At 40.5% G+C, this 17,634-nt stretch overlaps 1 protein-coding gene across 3 annotated transcripts in view; it reads left to right on the forward strand.

Moving 5' to 3' along the window:
- Positions 1 to 17,634, forward strand: part of PRDM5 (PR/SET domain 5) — a 207,742-nt gene that overhangs the window by 152,917 nt on the left and 37,191 nt on the right. For all 3 annotated transcript variants that reach the window (XM_067735178.1, XM_067735179.1, XM_067735180.1), the window contains one exon: positions 7,128 to 7,213. In XM_067735178.1, coding sequence (XP_067591279.1) covers positions 7,128 to 7,213 — 86 coding nt within the window. The remainder of the gene's footprint in view (positions 1 to 7,127; positions 7,214 to 17,634) is intronic.

Genomic DNA, 17,634 nt, shown 5'->3' on the forward strand with positions numbered 1-17,634 from the left:
CCCCAGTTGCTTCCATGTGATGTTACTGCCAACAACACAGGGTTCAGAGAACAGGGCAAGGCCCCCTGTGCCATGCAGCCTCCAGGCCCAGGCACGTGGCTGGACATTTTGTGAAGCAACTGGGGAGAGGTCAGGGAAGGCCATGATGAAAAGTGACCATTGGATTGAGCCACTAGGAGCTCATTGCTGACCTGATGGGGGCGTTCGCTGGCATAACTCAAGTAATACGTGATTGAACGAGAATGAGAATCAAATGGGATGTGAGAGAGCAGAGGATCGGCACACTACTTGTCAAAAGGCCTGTCTCTGAGGAGAAGGAAATGAAAGAATCAATAAATGAAACAATGAATAAATGAAAGTCAGGAAGTGAGTGACTCTGAGGTACTGTCCATTCTGAATAATTAGGCTTTGACCAGTGGGACGCTTCAGATTCCTCCTGGAGATTAAATTTTGTCATATCTTTGTCAGCTTACAGTAGAATGTTTTAGAAAGTGTGATGCGTGTGAGTATGCTTGCTTGTTTTAAAAAAATGGTTTGGCTGTTTTCTAAATAAGAATCTCTAGATACAACCTCGACTCAGTTATAACAGAAGATGGTTCTGTTTAACATACACCAATTTTATGAAGTTCTTTTAAAACTCATCTCCTTAACTGAGATAGACTATGAAATCTTTTTTTTTTAAACAGCTTTATTGAGGTATAATTCACATATCATACAATCTACCTAAAGTGTGTAATATATTGTTTTTAGTATATTCATACATATGTGCAGCCATCCCTACAGTCAATTTTAGGACATTTTCATCTCCCTAAAAAGAAACACATTACCTGTTCGCTATCACTCCTGTGTTTCCCATCTCCACCCCCAGCCCTAGACAACCACTAATCTACTTTCTGTCCCTATTCTGGACTTCCATATGAATGGAATCATAATATGTGGCCTTTTGAGTCTGGCTTCTTTCACTTAGGATGATGGCTTTTTTTTTTTTAACGTCTTTATTGGAGTATAATTGCTTTACAATGGTGTGTTAGTTTCTACTGTATAACAAAGTGAATCAGCTATACGTAAACATATATCCATATATCCCCTCCCTCTTGCATCTCCCTCTAGGTGGACACAAAGAACCGAGCTGATCTCCCTGTGCTATGCTGCTGCTTCCCACTAGCTATCTATTTTACATGTGGTAGTGTATGTATGTCCATGCCACTTTCTCACTTCGTCCCAGCTTACCCTTCCCCCTCCCCGCATCCTCAAGTCCATTCTATACATCTACGTCTTTATTACTGTCCTGCCCTGAGGTTCTTCAGAACCTTTTTTTTTTTTTTTTAGATTCCATATATATGCGTTAGCATATGGTATTTGTTTTTCTCTGACTGACTTCACTCTGTGTGACAGGCTCTAGGTCCATCCACCTCACTACAAATAACTCATTTTGTTTCTTTTTATGGCTGAGTAATATTCCATTGTATATATGTGCCACATCTTTATCCATTCATCTGTCTATGGACACTTAGGTTGCTTCCATATCCTGGCTATTGTAATTAGTGCTACAATGAAAAATGTGGTACATGACTCTTTTTGAATTATGGTTTTCTCAGGGTATATGCCCAGTAGTGGGATTGCTGGGTCATATCGTAGTTCTGTTTTTAGATATTAAGGAACCTCCATACTGTCCTCCATAGTGGCTGTATCAATTTACACTCCCACCAACAGTGCAAGAGGGTTCCCTTTTCTCCACACCCTCTCCAGCATTTATTGTTTCTAGATTTTTTGATGATGGCCATTCTGACCGGTGTGAAGTGATACCTCATTGTAGTTTTGATTTGCATTTCTCTAATGATTAGTGATGTTGAGCATCCTTACATATATTTGTTGGCAATCTGTATATCTTCTTTGGAGAAATGTCTATTTAGGTCCTCTGCCCATTTTTGGATTGGGTTATTTGTTTTTTTAACATAGAGCTGCATGAGCTGCTTGTAAATTTTGGAGGATAATCCTTTGTCAGTTGCTTTGTTCGCAAATATTTTCTCACATTCTGAGGGTTGTCTTTGCGTCTTGTTCATGGTTTCTTTTGCTGTGCAAAAGCTTTTAAGTTTCATTGGGTCCCATTTGTTTATATTTGTTTTTATTTCCATTCCTCTAAGAGGTGGGTCAAAAAGGATCTTGCTGTGATTTTTGTCATAGAGCGTTCTGCCTATGTTTTCCTCTAAGAGTTTTACAGTGTCTGGCCTTACATTTAGGTCTTTAATCCATTTTGAGTTTATTTTTGTGTATGGTGTTAGGGAGTGTTCTCATTTCATTATTTTACATGTAACTGTCCAGTTCTCCCAGCACCACTTACTGAAGAGGCTGTCTTTTCTCCATTGTATAATCTTACCTCCTTTACCAAAGATAAGGTAACCATATGTGTGTGGGTTTACCTCTGAGCTTTCTATCCTGTTCCATTGATCTGCATTTCTGTTTTTGTGCCAGTACCATACTGTCTTGATTACTGTAGCTTTGTAGTATAGTCTGAAGTCAGGGAGCCTGATTCCTCCAGCTCCGTTTTTTTGTTCTCAAGATTGCTTTGGCTCTTCAGGGTCTTTTGTGTTTCCATACAAAGTGTGAAATTTTTTGTTCTAGTTCTGTGAAAAATGCCATTGGTAGTTTGAGGCATTGCACTGAATCTGTAGATTGCTTTGGGAAGTCTGGTCTTTTTCACAGTGTTGATTCTTCCAATCCAAGAACATGATATCTCTCCATCTGTTTGTATCATCTTTAATTTCTTTCATCAGTGTCTTAGAGTTTTCTGGATACAGGTCTTTTGTCTCCTTAGGTAGGTTTATTCCTAGGTATTTTATTCTTTCTGTTGCAGTGGTAAATGGGAGTGTTTCCCTAATTTCTCATTCATATTTTTCATCATTAGTGTATAGGAATGCAAGAGATTTCTGTACATTAATTTTGTGTCCAAATTTATTCAGTAGCTCTAATAGTTTTCTGGTATCATCTTTAAGATTCTCTATGTATAGTATCATGTCATCTGAAAACAGTGACAGTTTTACTTTTTCTTTTCCAATTTGGATTCTGTTTATTTCTTGTTCTTCTCTGACTGCTGTGGCTAAAAATTCTAAAACTATGTTGAATAATAGTGGTGAGAGTGGGCAACCTTGTCTTCTTCCTGAAATTAGAGGAAATGGTTTCAGTTTTTCACGATTGAGAATGATGTTGGCTGTGGGCTTGTCATATATGGCCTTTATTATGTTGAGATAGGTTCCCTCTATGTCTGCTCTCTGGAGAGTTTTTATCATAAATGGGTGTTGAATTTTGTCGAAATGTTTTTCTGCATCTATTGAGATTATCATATGGTTTTTCTCCTTCAGTTTGTTAATATGGCGTATCACGTTGGTTCATTTGCATATATTGAAGAATCCTTGTATTCCTGGGAAAAACCCCACTTGATCATGGTGTATGATCCTTTTAATGTGCTGTTGGATTCTGCTTGCTAGTATTTTGTTGAGGACTTTTGCATCTATGTTCATCAGTGATATTGGCCTGTAGTTTTCTTTCTTTGTGACATCCTTGTGTGGTTTTGGTATCAGGGTGATGGTGGCCTCGTAGAATGAGTTTGGGAGTGTTCTTCCCTCTGCTATATTTGGAAGAGTTTGAGAAGGATAGGTGTTAGCTCTTCTCTAAATGTTTGATAGAATTTGCTTGTGAAGCCATCTGGTCCTGTGCTTTTGTTTGTTGGAAGATTTCAATTTCAGTGCTTGTGATTGGTCTGTTTATATTTTCTATTTCTTCCTGGTTCAGTCTTGGAAGGTTGTGCTTTTCTAAGGATGTGTCCATTTCTTCCAAGTTGTCCATTTTATTGGCATATAGTTGCTTGTAGTAATCTCTCATGATCCTTTATATTTCTGCAGTGTCAGTTGTTACTTCTCCTTTTTCATTTCTAATTCTATTGATTTGAGTCTTCTCCCTTTTTCTTGATGAGTCTGGCTAATGGTTTATCAATTTTGTTTATCTTCTCAAAGACCCAGCTTTTAGTTTTATTGATCTTTGCTATCGTTTCCTTCATTTATTTTTCATTTAATTCTGATCTGATCTTTATGATTTCTTTCCTTCTGCTAACTTTGGGGTTTTTTCTTATTCTTCTTTCTCTAACTGCTTTAGCTGTAAGGTTAGGTTGTTTATTTGAGATGTTTCTTGTTTCTTGAGGTAGGACTGTATTGCTATAAACTGCCCTCTTAGAACTTCTTTCACAGCATCCCATAGATTTTGGGTTGTCATGTTTTCATTGTCAGTTTTTTCTAGGTATTTTTTTGATTTCATCTTTGATTTCTTCAGTGATCTCTTGGTTATTTAGTAGTGTATTGTTTAGCCTCCATGTGTTTGTATTTTTTACAGATTTTTTCCTGTAATTGATCTCTAGTCTCATAGCATTGTGGTCAGAAAAGATACTTGATATGATTTCAATATTATTAAATTTACCTAGTCTTGATTTGTGGCCCAGGATATGATGTATCCTGGAGAATGTTCCATGAGCACTTGAGAAGCAAGTGTATTCTGTTGTTTTTGAATGGAATATCCTATAACTATCAATTAAGTCCATCTTGTTTAATGTATCATTTAAATCTTGTGTTTCCTTATTTATTTTCATTTTGAATGATCTGTCCATTGGTGAAAGTGGGGTGTTAAAGTCCCCTACTATGATTGTGTTACTGTCGATTTCCCCTTTTTTGGCTGTTAACATTTGCCTTATGTATTGAGGTGCTCCTATGTGGGGTTCATAAATATTTACAATTGTTCTATCTTCTTCTTGGATTTATCTGTTGATCATTATGTAGTGTCCTTCTTTGTCTCTTGTAATAGTCTTTATTTTAAAGTCTGTTTTGTCTAATATGAGAATTGCTACTCCAGCTTTCTTTTGATTTCCATTTGCATAGAGTATCTTTTTTCATCCCCTCACTTTCTGTCTGTATGTGTCCCTAGGTTGAAGTGGGTCTCCTATAGACAGCATATATACAGGTCTTGTTTTTGTATCCATTCAGCTAGTCTGTGTCTTTTGGTTGGAACATTTAATCCATTTACATTTAAGTTAGTTATCGATATGTATGTTCCTATTCCCATTTTCTTAATTGTTTTGGGTTTGTTATTGTAGGTCTTTTCCTTCTCTTGTGTTTCCCACTTAGAGTAGTTCCTTTAGCATTTGGTGTAAAGCTGGTTTGGTGGTGCTGAATTCTCATTGCTTTTGCTTGTCTGTAATGGTTTTAATTTCTCCGTCGGATCTGAATGAGATCCTTGTTGGGTAGAGTAATGTTAGTTGTAGGTTTTCTCCTTTCATCACTTTAAATATGTCCTACCACTTCCTCCTGACTTGCAGAGTTTTTCCTCAAAGATCAGCTCTAACCTAATGGGGATTCCCTTGTATATTATTTGTTTCTTTTCCCTTGCTGCTTGTAATATTTTTTCTTTGTATTTAATTTTTGATCGTTTGATTAGTGTATGTCTTGGCGTGTTTCTCTTTGGATTTATCCTGTATGGGACTCTCTACGCTTCCTAGACTTGATTGACTATTTCATTTCCCATAATGGCGAAGTTTTCAACTATAATCTCTTCAAATATTTTGTCAGTTCCTTTTTTTTTTCCTCTTCTTCTGGGACCCCTATAATTCAAATGTTGGTGCATTTAATATTGTCCCAGAGGTCTCAGACTGTCCTCAGTTATTTTCATTCTTTTTTCTTTATTCTGCTCCGCGATAGTTATTTTCACTATTTTATCTTCCAGGTCAATTATCCATTCTTCTGCTTCAGTCATTCTGCTATTGATTCCTTCAAGAGAGTTTTTAATTTCATTTATTGTGTTGTTCATCTTTGTTTGTTAGCTCTTTAGTTCTTCTAGGTCCTCGTTAAACGTTTCTTGTATTTTCTCCATTCTATTTCCAAGATTTCGGATCATCTTTAGTATCATTACTCTGAATTCTTTTTCAGGTAGACTGCCTATTTCCTCTTCATTTGTTTGGTCTGGTGGGTTTTTACCTTGCTCCTTCATCTGCTGTGTGTTTCTCTGTCTTCTAATTTTGCTTAACTTACTGTGTTTGGGGTCTCCTTTTCACAGGCTGCAGGTTCGTAGTTCCCATTGTTTTTGGTGTCTGTCCCCAGTGGCTAAGGTTGGTTTAATAGGTTGTGTAGGCTTCCTGGTGGAGGTGACTAGTGCCTGTGTTCTGGAGGATGAGGCTGTATCTTGTCTTTCTGGTGGGCAGAACCACGTCCGGCGATGTGTTTTGGGGTGTCTGGGACCTTATTATGAGTTTAGGCAGCCTCTCTGCTAATGGGTGGTGTTGTGTTCTTGTCTTGCTAGTTGTTTGGCATAGGGTGTCCAGCACTGTAGCTTGCTGGTCGTTGAGTGGAGCTGGCTGTTAGCATTGAGATGGAGATCTCTGGGAGAGCTTTCGCCGTTTTATATTACGTGGATCTGGGAGGTCTCTGGTGGACCAGTGTCCTGAACTCGGCTCTTCCACCTCAGAGGCTCAGGCCTGACACCTGGCTGGAGCACCAAGACCCTGTCAGCCACGTGGAACTCTTCTCGGGGCTCCGTGGTGATCTGCTAGTGTTGGTAGGCCTCCTGCAGAGGCAGGGGATGGCTGTGGCTCACTGCAGGGACAAGGACACTGGCAGCAGAAGTTCTGGGACGTACTCCTTGGCATGAGCCCTCTGGGAGTCTGCCATTAGCCCCACCAAAGAGCGTTTAGCCTCTGAAATCTTTTTTAAAAAACAAAGTATCAGTGAAACAGTGATCCCTGTAACGTGCAGTATAGCGACAGAACAAATTGACTGATAGGAAATCTTTTTAACAGGTTCTTAAAATTAGATTTAATTTGGGCTCAAATATTAAAAGGAAAATGCAGCGAGCCTGAATGTTGCTTGTTTCTGAGTGCTGGAATTGCTCTGGGCTCGCAGCCTCTCCGCAGGAGGGAAAGCCTCGTCCGCCACCCTGAACTGCCCCAGGTGTTGGCCCTGCTGTGCCTGAGCCTTTTCTTGGCAGTGCAGGAGAGGTTGTGGTGGGCAGGATCTGGTGCGGGAGGAGCGACGGTATGTGCCTGCTTTGCTGCTTTCGATTTTCCTGACGGGAAGCTTTCCTTTATCTCGTAGGTGAGCGTCCCTATCAATGCCCTTACTGTGAAAAAGGATTCAGTAAAAATGACGGGCTGAAGATGCACATTCGTACTCACACCAGGGTAAGATTATATTCTCTCTCCTTAATATGTATTATAAAATCCATACTTATTTTAAAAAGGTTTAACTTTACCTGAGAAAAGAAAGGTGGTATATCCAAAATCATACGTTTATATTTATGATGAACATTTGGGAATAATCTTTTTAGACACAACAATGAAAGAAACAGAAATTGAAACTCCCAAAGCATCCCCATTCTTTGAATTGTGAACCAGTTTTTAGGAGTAACAGGAGTTATAAAGGACACACTGCCCAGTAAATAGACTGTAGCATTTTAATACTGAAAAATATAAGGGTGCTGTCTGCAGAGTGTTTGCCAGTAACGCAGATGCCAGCACTTCTTGAACAGAGGTGCGCCTGTCAGCATGTGACCATTAATTAATGCATATGAGCAGGTATATTTGCAAGAAAGACATTGAAAATAATTTGAATTATCACGGGAGGTGGCAAACAAGGAAGGACCGCTTCTTGCTCTACAGGGCGTGCCCGGTGCTGTCTTTCATTCTTTTTTTCCGAGGATGCCCTTTGTGCCTCTGCTGTCAGCACCTCTCACTGGACTCTTGTCATTCTGTTACTTATGGCTTTTTCAGACTCAAGCATCTGCCTCACATGCTATAAAAATAAATGAGCGGCTCACCTTCCATGCAGCTACATTTCTTAGCTCACTGTTCAGTTTAGGACACAATTAGATACTTTACATGAACTTTCCACTTGCAAATTTGATGTTGAAAATTTGATGTTGTTTTTAAACAGCTCTTCTTGATTTTGCTCTGTCCCCTCTTTGCACCGCATTACCTTTCACACAGCTCTGTTCGCTTGGTCTTTTAAAAGTCCTTATGGCCTGTATGTAAATGCCATATTTTTTTCAAATTTTAAGAGACATGCCTAATCCCCTTAAGAGCAATTCTAATTTAGGCTTCTCCTGGATTTCGCTTTTTACCTGAGCTGTAAAATGAAACTTGAGAGAAAACACATAATAATAATACCTTTCCAGTGTAATAATATGCTAGCTTTCCACTTCAGTTCTGTAGGCCGTAAAAGATAACCTCTGAGGTCCTGTTAAGAAAATACTCCTCTTTGTGGTAGAGGAGAGAGGAGGCTTCTGTGCTCATTAGAGCAAGTCCACATTGAGCTTCTCATATGACATAAAATGTCATATTTATAGTATATGGATATTAGGAACTGGAGTAATGGCTAAATATAAAATTCCTTCATAGACCATAAAGGATTAGACAAATGTTACTGTTCACAACATGACTTAAATGTACATACTCAAAATATTTATTTCACAGCGAGCCCTATTAAAGAGGTTTAAGCTAGTTGAGTTTAGGAGGTTGTTTTATGTGTGTGCAGTTGTCACAGTAGTGCCAGTAATGTGTTTTGAAGATATCAACCAACAGGCAAAGCAGCCCTGGTTTCTCTTATCAAACCTCATGAGGTTAACCAAAATCTGGTACTCTATAATTATACCTCAGAAGAGGCTGTTCAAATTACTGCAGAGAAAAAAATTACCTTTTGTGTTTTCTCAAGAAAGGGTGATATGATATTTCCAATTCACCTATTTTGGCTTTTACTTTGTTTTAACATAAAGTTTATTAATAAGAATAATACTAATAGTTAAATACAAAGGCCACTAATCACATGCCAGGTACTGTATTCTAGAAGTTCACATTTATTAATTCATGTAAGCCTCACAACAATTCATTAATGCATTTAACGATTCACTTAAGCCTCTACGAGGTAGGTATTATTATGATTTCTTCTTTAAAAATGAGAAACTGAGGCACAAGCAAGTGAGGAGCAGAGTCGAGATTGGAACCCAGGTAGTCTGGCTTCAGAGACCACCCACTCACCTACTGTGCACACACGGCAATGCCTTTTATTCAATTAATTCAATTAAATATTTTCTCATTCCACTGACTCTGATATACTTTCCTGTATATTTTCAAACTAAGCAAACTGCAGTAATGAACCCAGAAGTTCATTTAAAACTTATTTAAAAGTCTCATGTTCCTTTGAATATTTGGGCCTTGAGTCCAGGATCCCGGAATGCCTCAGGGTGTCCAGGTGCTGGTGGTATCTTTTTAGCAGCTCTCAGGCACTGACTTCACAAAAAAAAAAACAAATCCCAGCCTGTGACTAAGGGAACACCAGAGAAGGCCTCGACTAGAAGCCCCACGATTTTAGACAGAATCCCATACAATTAGTAGAGAGTACTAGCAAAGGAAGAGGGTAAAGAGGGACAAAGAGGCCTTTGGGGTTTTGCTTCAAACCCTTTTTAAATTTTTCTTTTTCACTCATTATTTATACAGACTGCATCATTTTGAAATCCTATTTCCTAAGCATTACAGATGTTCTTAGCATATCAGCAACTTTTCAAAAGCTAGTTAAGGTTATTAGCTAATGCAATCAAGTTAACATCAGAACCAAAAGAGACTTTTTAAAAAGCATTGTAGAGGAAGTCTCTGAAAGCTTATATTTTTCCAATATTAGTTGGGTTTGTAAGACTCAATTCGAAAGATAACATTACGTTTGGATTGTAACACTTTTCAGTTTCAATCTTTTATTCACCTTACATTTAGTATTTAGATAGCTCTAGCTCCAGACATTTTTTTTTGTCCTTATATCAAAAGCTTTTAATTCCATTACAACAACAACTGTATCATTCAGCAGGTTGAGTCTTTGAGAAGTTTTGGTGAGACAACACAAAATTGCACGCCACGCCAGCCCCCCCGATTTGCATTCTGTGAAACCGCACAGACGCCTTAGGGAAGGAACACAAAGTCCTTCACTTTGGGAATTATTTATTGGGTCCAGCAAGGGCCCCAAGTGTGGGAGATGATTTTGCTAAAATCTAAATTTTGCTCAAAGGCTAAACAATCGTTAGTCTTTCACGGAGAGGCCAGGACTCAAGGCGAGGGCAGGTAATTTATTCATTTCCTACAATATATTCTCTTTATTTTTGGTTTCCAGCACTTAGACTATGATGTACTAGATATGTTCTTCTTCATTCATCCTGTTTATATTTCTGGTTTATTATTACTAAATTTGGGAAACTTCTCAGCTTTTTCCCCCAAATATTTCTTTGGTCCCTTTCTATTTCTCTTTTTCTAATAAGGTGCCAGTTACATACGTTGGAATGTTTGATATTGTCTCATAGCTCTTGGTAGTTCTGTTCTGTTTGTCTCTTTGTATCTTTGTGTTTCTAATTTCTCTTGGAGTGTTTTCAGTTTCACTGATTCTTTCCTCTACTGTGCTCAGTCTGCACACTGAAGGATTTCATCTTTGATATCATCATGTTTTTCATTTCTAATATTTCCATTTGGCTTTTTAAAAATAGCTTCCATGTCTGTGCTGCAGTTGTCCATTTGTTCATGCACGTTGTTCACCTTATCACTGGATTCTTCGACAGTATTAATTACAGTTATTTAAATTCTCAGGTGGTTCCACCATCTGGGCCATCTTCCAGTCTTGTTGTGTCCTCTATTCTGTCTCTTGGTAACAGGTTGGGGGAGGGTTTGCTTTTTGTGTGTCACACAGAATTTTGATTGAGTGCCTATTATTGCACGTGAAAGAATAGTATAGACTGAGGTAAATACTGTTTATGCCTGGAAGTGGGCACACCTCTTCTTCTGCCAGGCCCTTAATACGAGAGGTTGAGCTAATCCGGTAAGTAGTTACGCTGGCTTTGGGTTATGTTGTTGCTATAGTTACCGTAGGCTTTCATCTCCTCCCCCGGTGGTCTGCCATTTCCATGATCTCAGTGGGAGACCTGGAGGGCCAGGGGATTCCACAGTAGTTCTGCTCCATCATCAGGTTTTAGCAGACCCTGCATGTCTTTGCCACAGAAGTGGTCTTTGCCTTTGCCTGTCAGCTGGTGCTTGTAACTCAGCACTAGACCTGAGTGGGATAGGGGGTGGGCTTGGTGAGCTCCAGTGAGGGTGTTGGCCTTGTGAGCAGTTCCTTCTCTCTCTCTGTAGGTTCTCTCCTCAACCACCTTCTCGCTTGGGTGATAAAGGAAACAGCTTTGGGGAAGGAGTAGGGCCTCTTTAGGCTGGGGTTGGACAGTTGTCTTAGTTTGGACACTGTGGCTTCAACCAAGACTTATAAAACAGCCTCAGTGATCATATTAATTTTCCTGGGACTTTTAGGCTTGGAGATGCTCCAGACATAGTTCCAGGACCACCGCCCCCCACCCCATCTCTGTTGTCTTTTGTCTAAAAGGTCTTCTTGACCACCCTAAACTATATCTGAGGTATGAATGTCATTTCTTAACTCTTTATGTGTAATATCTCAAGTCCATTTTAGTACATTATACTTAGGAACTATAGATCACCTGAAAATCATGGACCTCAGGTTTATATTGTTAAGACACATTGAGCCAAAACACTGGCTGTCAGTGAGTTAACATAAGTGCTCATAAGTATCCGTTTTGTAACCATTAAGTTCAAAGAAATTGTTTTTGGTAACCTTTTACCACAGAAGGCTTCATGTCTCGTTTAATCACTTTTGATGTTCAACATGGAAAACACCTGGACCAATCAGAAAGTTATTCCAGAAACCTTGCCTTTGGAACACCAGTTAAAACACCCAATTGGCTTACACAGGTTTCAGGGTTCTAGGATCACAGCTGAGGCTCCAGCCTTGTTTGTAGGAACAACCAGATTAGTTATTAAACATATTAAAATGGAATTAATTGCCAGTGGTCAAAAGTAATGGCCAGTCTCTTATGTCACTTCATATTTTGTTAATTTTCCTTCGCGAAGCTTCCTGTCCCTGATCCTTAGGCAGTTCCGATGTTTGCCGGGTTTACAAATGTGTGCACATTGCACTTCCTTTAGACGCCTTGTGGTGAGACCCTGGGTCTCCAAGGCCAGACTGGAGTGGGTGTCTTGGCACCAGGCAGTTCTGGATTTATCTGGAGGCTTCGGGGTGGTACAGCGTTGTAGCAACTCGTAAAGTATGCAAAAATTCAGACCACAGCATCCAGCTGGTGAATCATGTGGGAGCAAGGTAAGCTTGATGTTGAAGGAAAAAGAAGAGCGTTAATTTCTTATGGCTGAAGATGTTGGAGGAGGGGGATTGAGCAGCGGGTGTCAAGGGGAAGAAGAGGCAAGAAGGAGCTCCCTAGCTCCAGGAGCATGGGATAGAATTCTCAAGGTAGCCTTGGTTAAGAACAGAACGAGGTCTTTTAAGGAAGAGAGCCAGCTTGGAATCCTCGTGAACACATTATGAGGCATGCCTAAAAAACGTAGGTGACAGATGCAGAAGCAAGTCTGCTGAATCAGGTAGCGGGTAGGCGAGTTGATTGCAGAAATGCTGGAGAGAGAGGGTGGCGTTCGAGCTGAGCTCTGAGGACGGTGGAGGAGGGTATGCTGGGCACATGTAACCACATGGACAAAGTGAGAGCAGTACGTACAGACCCAGTTAGGGTGGCCTGTCCCCTGGGACCAAGTCCGAGGATGCACATTGAAGTCTGACTGCCGCTGAGACAGGCTAGGACCCAGGAGTTGGTCTGAATCCTGGAAACATATCTTGTTTTGAGTGGTGTGTCTTACTTTGAGGGGTGGGTCACATCGTCGGCTCTCTTTTGGAAAGGTTGCTCTGAAGTCATCCTTGAGAGTGAATTGAGGCAGGACTGGAGGCGGGGGCCCCGACGCAGGCATGCCGGAAGCGGCTGAACGAGACAGAGCACCCACACCAGGCAGCCTTGGGATTTGAAAGTAGGGAACTTGTATGAGAGACAGCTTTGAAAGCTTTGAAAGACTTGACAAAGTCTGGGCGTGTAGTACACGTAGGTGGTGAAAAGTAGGGAGGGGGTGAACCTGAGATCCTAGAAGGGGCGCTTTGGGGGATGGGGAGTTCCCACAGACAGGAAGAGTAGGTAGTCGATTTAGAGAGAGCAAGTGGAGGAGAGGAAGGTGTTGCCGGTTCACACTTGTGCAGGCTAAGTATGTGAAGAACATGCTCAGCTATTTCTGTTTTTATATCTAGGTAAGAGGAAGAGATTTTTAAAAATTCAATAATTTTTAAGTTTATTACAATTTTAGAGAAAACTGAATTTTTTACATTTTTGTTTTTCTAAACTTCATCAGCTTTTGTGATGTAGGGACAAGAGGATCTGGCGCATTGCCATTATTTGAAAACATCTTTAATTTTGTTTTGGAATTAATAAATCTTTTATTGTTTTAGAACCCACATATTGCTTGGGGGATTTTGTATGGCCTGCAAATGAATCGTTTAAGATAAATGGCTTTAAGATACCATTGTATTTTCTTTGGCTCAGAAGACATACCTGCATGAAATGGAACATGCTTATTCTATCGCAGTAAACTCCCTTTTCTCTGTAAAAGGGAAAATCAGACCATTTGAAAAATAACTTTCTTTCCAGGGACTGACATCGTCCTTTTCGCCCTTTCTTTCCCCTTTTTCTCTGTGGAAATTCTTCCTGATGGCCATCAACTCCCTTGGCAGAGTGCCTCCCCGTCTTACTCTCTGTGCAGCTCTGCTCTTGAGCTAGTCAGCTCTCTTAAAATCACCAGCAAAGAACGTTTTCAGCTTCTTGGTTAGGAATACTGTTTCGGCATGCCAAATGATGGTCCTAAAAATAGGACTTCGGGTCCAGGCATTCTAGGATCTGAGGAGTGGTTCCCTGAATTTCGCTAGGTTTTGAGAGTAAGAGGTGAAAACTTAAAATAAGTTGGATCTCATACGCTTGACACATTTATTGGGTGGGTACATTATCCTATAGGAAAATAGACAAAAGTCTTGTGTGGAATGAAATCTTGTTTCACTGTATTTAGGGTTATAAGAGTAGAATTCCACTGATGTGTGGAATTGAGCTGGACCCAGGCATCAAGTGTGATTTTTCTGCAGTTTTTTTAAATAGTGCTTACATGTTCATTGAGGATTTTTGTGCCTAACTTGATTTTTAGAAGGAAAAAAAAAAAAGCTGGGACTATCCATCTAAAGCATAATGTGCATTAGTTGGAATAATGGTGTGGTAAGTTAGCCTCTGAGACGGTTATCCTCAGTTTCTTCCCTCCTCATATGTATGTGCTGCTCTTTACGTCGACAGGTAGAGCCTAACTTCCCTCCCTTTGAATCTGGGTTGGCCACAATGACTTGCTTGACTAATAGAATGCAGCAGAGGTGATATTCTAGGACTTCTGAGACTAGGTGGAAAGAAACCTGGCAGTTTTTGCCTACGTCTCTTGGAACCAACCACCATGCTGTGAGGACCCGAGGTCACGTGGAGACGCCACAGAAGGGCGCTCCGCAAACAGCCGACAGGAACTGCCAGCCATGTGAGTAAGCCATTTTGGAAACCTAGGTGACTTCAGCTGCACCCAACTGACCGCAACTTCAAGAAAGATTCTAAGAGAGAACTTTGCCTGTGTAACAGTCAATCCACAAACCCAGTCACTCCCACAAAAAAAATACCCCCCCGTCAGTCCATAAAACCATAAGAAATAATAGCTTGTTTCGGGTCACTTAAGTTTTGAGGTGGCTTATTATACAGCAGTAGATAACTGGGCGAGGGCTAACTATTACATAATGCTGAATAAGTACAATTTTAATTGTGAAGTATGCTTCTATATTTTAAGGTCATTGACATTTCTGGACAAAGTGTTAAAATGAGCACTTGCAGAGGTTAGCTGTTGTATCACAATATCATCCTTTAGCAATGGGAGCCATGTTTTGTAATTGGAAAAATATAATTCTTAAAATTCAGTTTAAAAGATGATACAGTTGTCCAGAAGGGCATACACTGTTCTGAAAAAGGATTTGAGAGACCTAGAAACATGAACTGTAAGGCTCTCATGATACTTCTGTGCTATTTAATTCATAGATCCAAAGTCTGGTGGCAAGTTTGCTTATGTAACCCTGAAATATGTATAAGTGAGCTAAATTAGGAGGTTTCTTTTCAGTTAATAGGCCTTATAAGTGGTGTGGCAGTGGGATGGCTGAAGTGATGAGACCCATTGCCATTATAACATTTTCTCTTCCATACTTTTTAGAAAGGTAAATGGACAACCAAAGAGTCTAAAACTAGGTTATCTATCCGTATTACAAGCAGGAATGATCCGTGTTTCGGGGCCTTTGGTGTGTAATTCTTGCCTTTGGGGCTGGGGTCTGGCAAACTCGATTAGGGGTGGTCTCTGTTCAGAGGTCATGATCTTGAGTAGACTGTTACTTGCGTCATTTCCTGTTTAGGACTTTCTATTTGATTTGGCTACTTTCTGATTGCAGCTGTTTAAAATACACAAACCTCTGTTTTTGAGTTTAACAAATTGACTGTTATAACTTGTTTATATGCTTCTCCTTTCTAGACCTTCACTTTCATGTGGACAGGAATCTTACACCTCTTTTTCCTCAGCATCTGTGTATGCCTGACACCTAGTGGGTTATCGAATTTTTTGAATGAATGCAGTTAAATTATATCAATAGTAAACTATGTTAAATTTACCAAATTAACTCAGAAAATATATAGGTAAATATTATATATGAATCCATTCATTCATTTGCTCGACAAATGTTTACTAAGTGACTACAGCATGCTGTAAACTGAGACTATAGCAATAAACAGATTAGACGTTGTCCCTACCCTCAGTGGAGCTTGAAGTCTGTTTATCGTAGTAAGAGTAATTCTTACTTAATCTGCAATGCCTTCTCATACTCAGAAGGTCCGAGAAGACAAGAGTGTCTTCAGCAGATATTTGTGATGTGCCCATCGTGTGCCAGAAACCGCTGTGTCACAGGCCCTGTCTGTGTCCATCAGGAAAGATGAACGCTAAAAACCTTATTTTAAGGAATTAATAAAATTAAGTGTGCAAAGTGGTGGAGAGGGAAATACTGGGTCCCAAGTGTGTAAGCAGGCGCTAAGCCTGGTCCTTAGATCCTGGCATCTTTGGTGTGGCGCTTTCCTGCCTCACGGCAGTCCTCCTTCATTGTGTTGGTTTTCTTCTGTTACATGTGCATCTCCACGTTTGCTCACATTACAGTGAGTAAAAGCCAGTTCTCTCTGTCTAGGCAGGAATGGACCCCTGTATACCTTTTGCTCTGTGCTTGACGTACCTTGTTTGTGTGTATACTGGGCCCACTTTGCCCTGCCTGCCTTCTTGGACTGTCCTTGTCATCTGGCTTTAAAGACTTTATTCTGAGAGGTCTGTCTGCCGAAGAGGGAAGCTGGAGGTCTGTGGTCCTGTGATGGAGCCATTCCCACCCTTTTTATCTGCCCTGACACACCTGAGGAAGCAGAGGAAGCTCAGGTGGGCTGTGCACCTCAGGCCATAGTGTGGGCTACGTACAGTGCTTCAGGCTCCAGCCTGAGCCCCTGCTGCTTATTTGCTCACTGAAGACAGCATCTGGTATGGACACGAATGATCACATGATTAGGGGATGACATTAAAATTCATCTCATTTGTAGAAAAGGAAGTAGATCACTTGTAAACTGTAGTACTTTACTATTAATGAGAAATCACTTTACCGCTCTCTATAGTATATCACTGTGCCAAGGCTTTGAGGCTGTGCCAGTTGATCTAAAGATTGTCCCTTTTAGAGCCGAGGATACAGGATAATTCATTTATTCTGCAACTCTTTATTAAGCCTACTATGTGCCAGGACTGTACTAGGTCCCTGGGATAACGTGGTTGACTGTCTAGTACAAGGTGCCTAGGAGTTTCAGGTCCTTTCATGGGATGGATCGTGGTATATAGAGAGGGTGTCATAAAAAAAGAGGCTTCCAGCGTGAGCAGAGGACAGATGATGAAGGTTCTCTGGATGCTCGATGAAAGTATTTAGAATTTACCCTCAGGGCTGTTGAGAAGTCCTGAAAGGTCAAGGCCTCAGAGTTTTGGCTTTTTCAGGCCCTTCTAAGTACTTTGTTTATAGCTGATTACCGGCCAGTACCAGCCCTGCTCTGACTGTCAGGTGCCCTTGGTCTTAAATGTTCGAGGTCTCTGTTCCATGGTCATGGTTCCTGGGACTCTGCTTAGCCTGCTGATCCCTTTTGACTACTTTGCCCAGGGAGTTTTGGGCAGGGACAGGGGGGTGCTTCCAGGCAAGCCATCCCTGGAGAAACAGTAAAAGCCTTTTCCAGTGACCTTTTTCGAGTCTGCGTTTGGTCTTCCTTTTTTCCCACTGCTTTAGAGTAAGGAGTAAAACATCTGCCTAAAATCAAATGACTCTACCACCCATCCCCCCCCCTCCAAACCTGACAGGAGAGCTGTTTTCAGCATTTTAAGTGATCCACTCTTTTCTGCTCCAGTAGGGTAAAGTAACACAAATACATATATCACATGAGTGCCTTTTTTCCCCCATCTGTCACATAACCAACCCTGAGGGACTATTAACACAGCTAGGATCAACATGATATTTTAACTGAGGTATTGGTGAGGCTTTGAGTTCATTATCATTTGAG

This window comes from Pseudorca crassidens, chromosome 4 (assembly GCF_039906515.1).
Source record: "Pseudorca crassidens isolate mPseCra1 chromosome 4, mPseCra1.hap1, whole genome shotgun sequence".
Lineage (NCBI taxonomy): Eukaryota > Metazoa > Chordata > Mammalia > Artiodactyla > Delphinidae > Pseudorca > Pseudorca crassidens.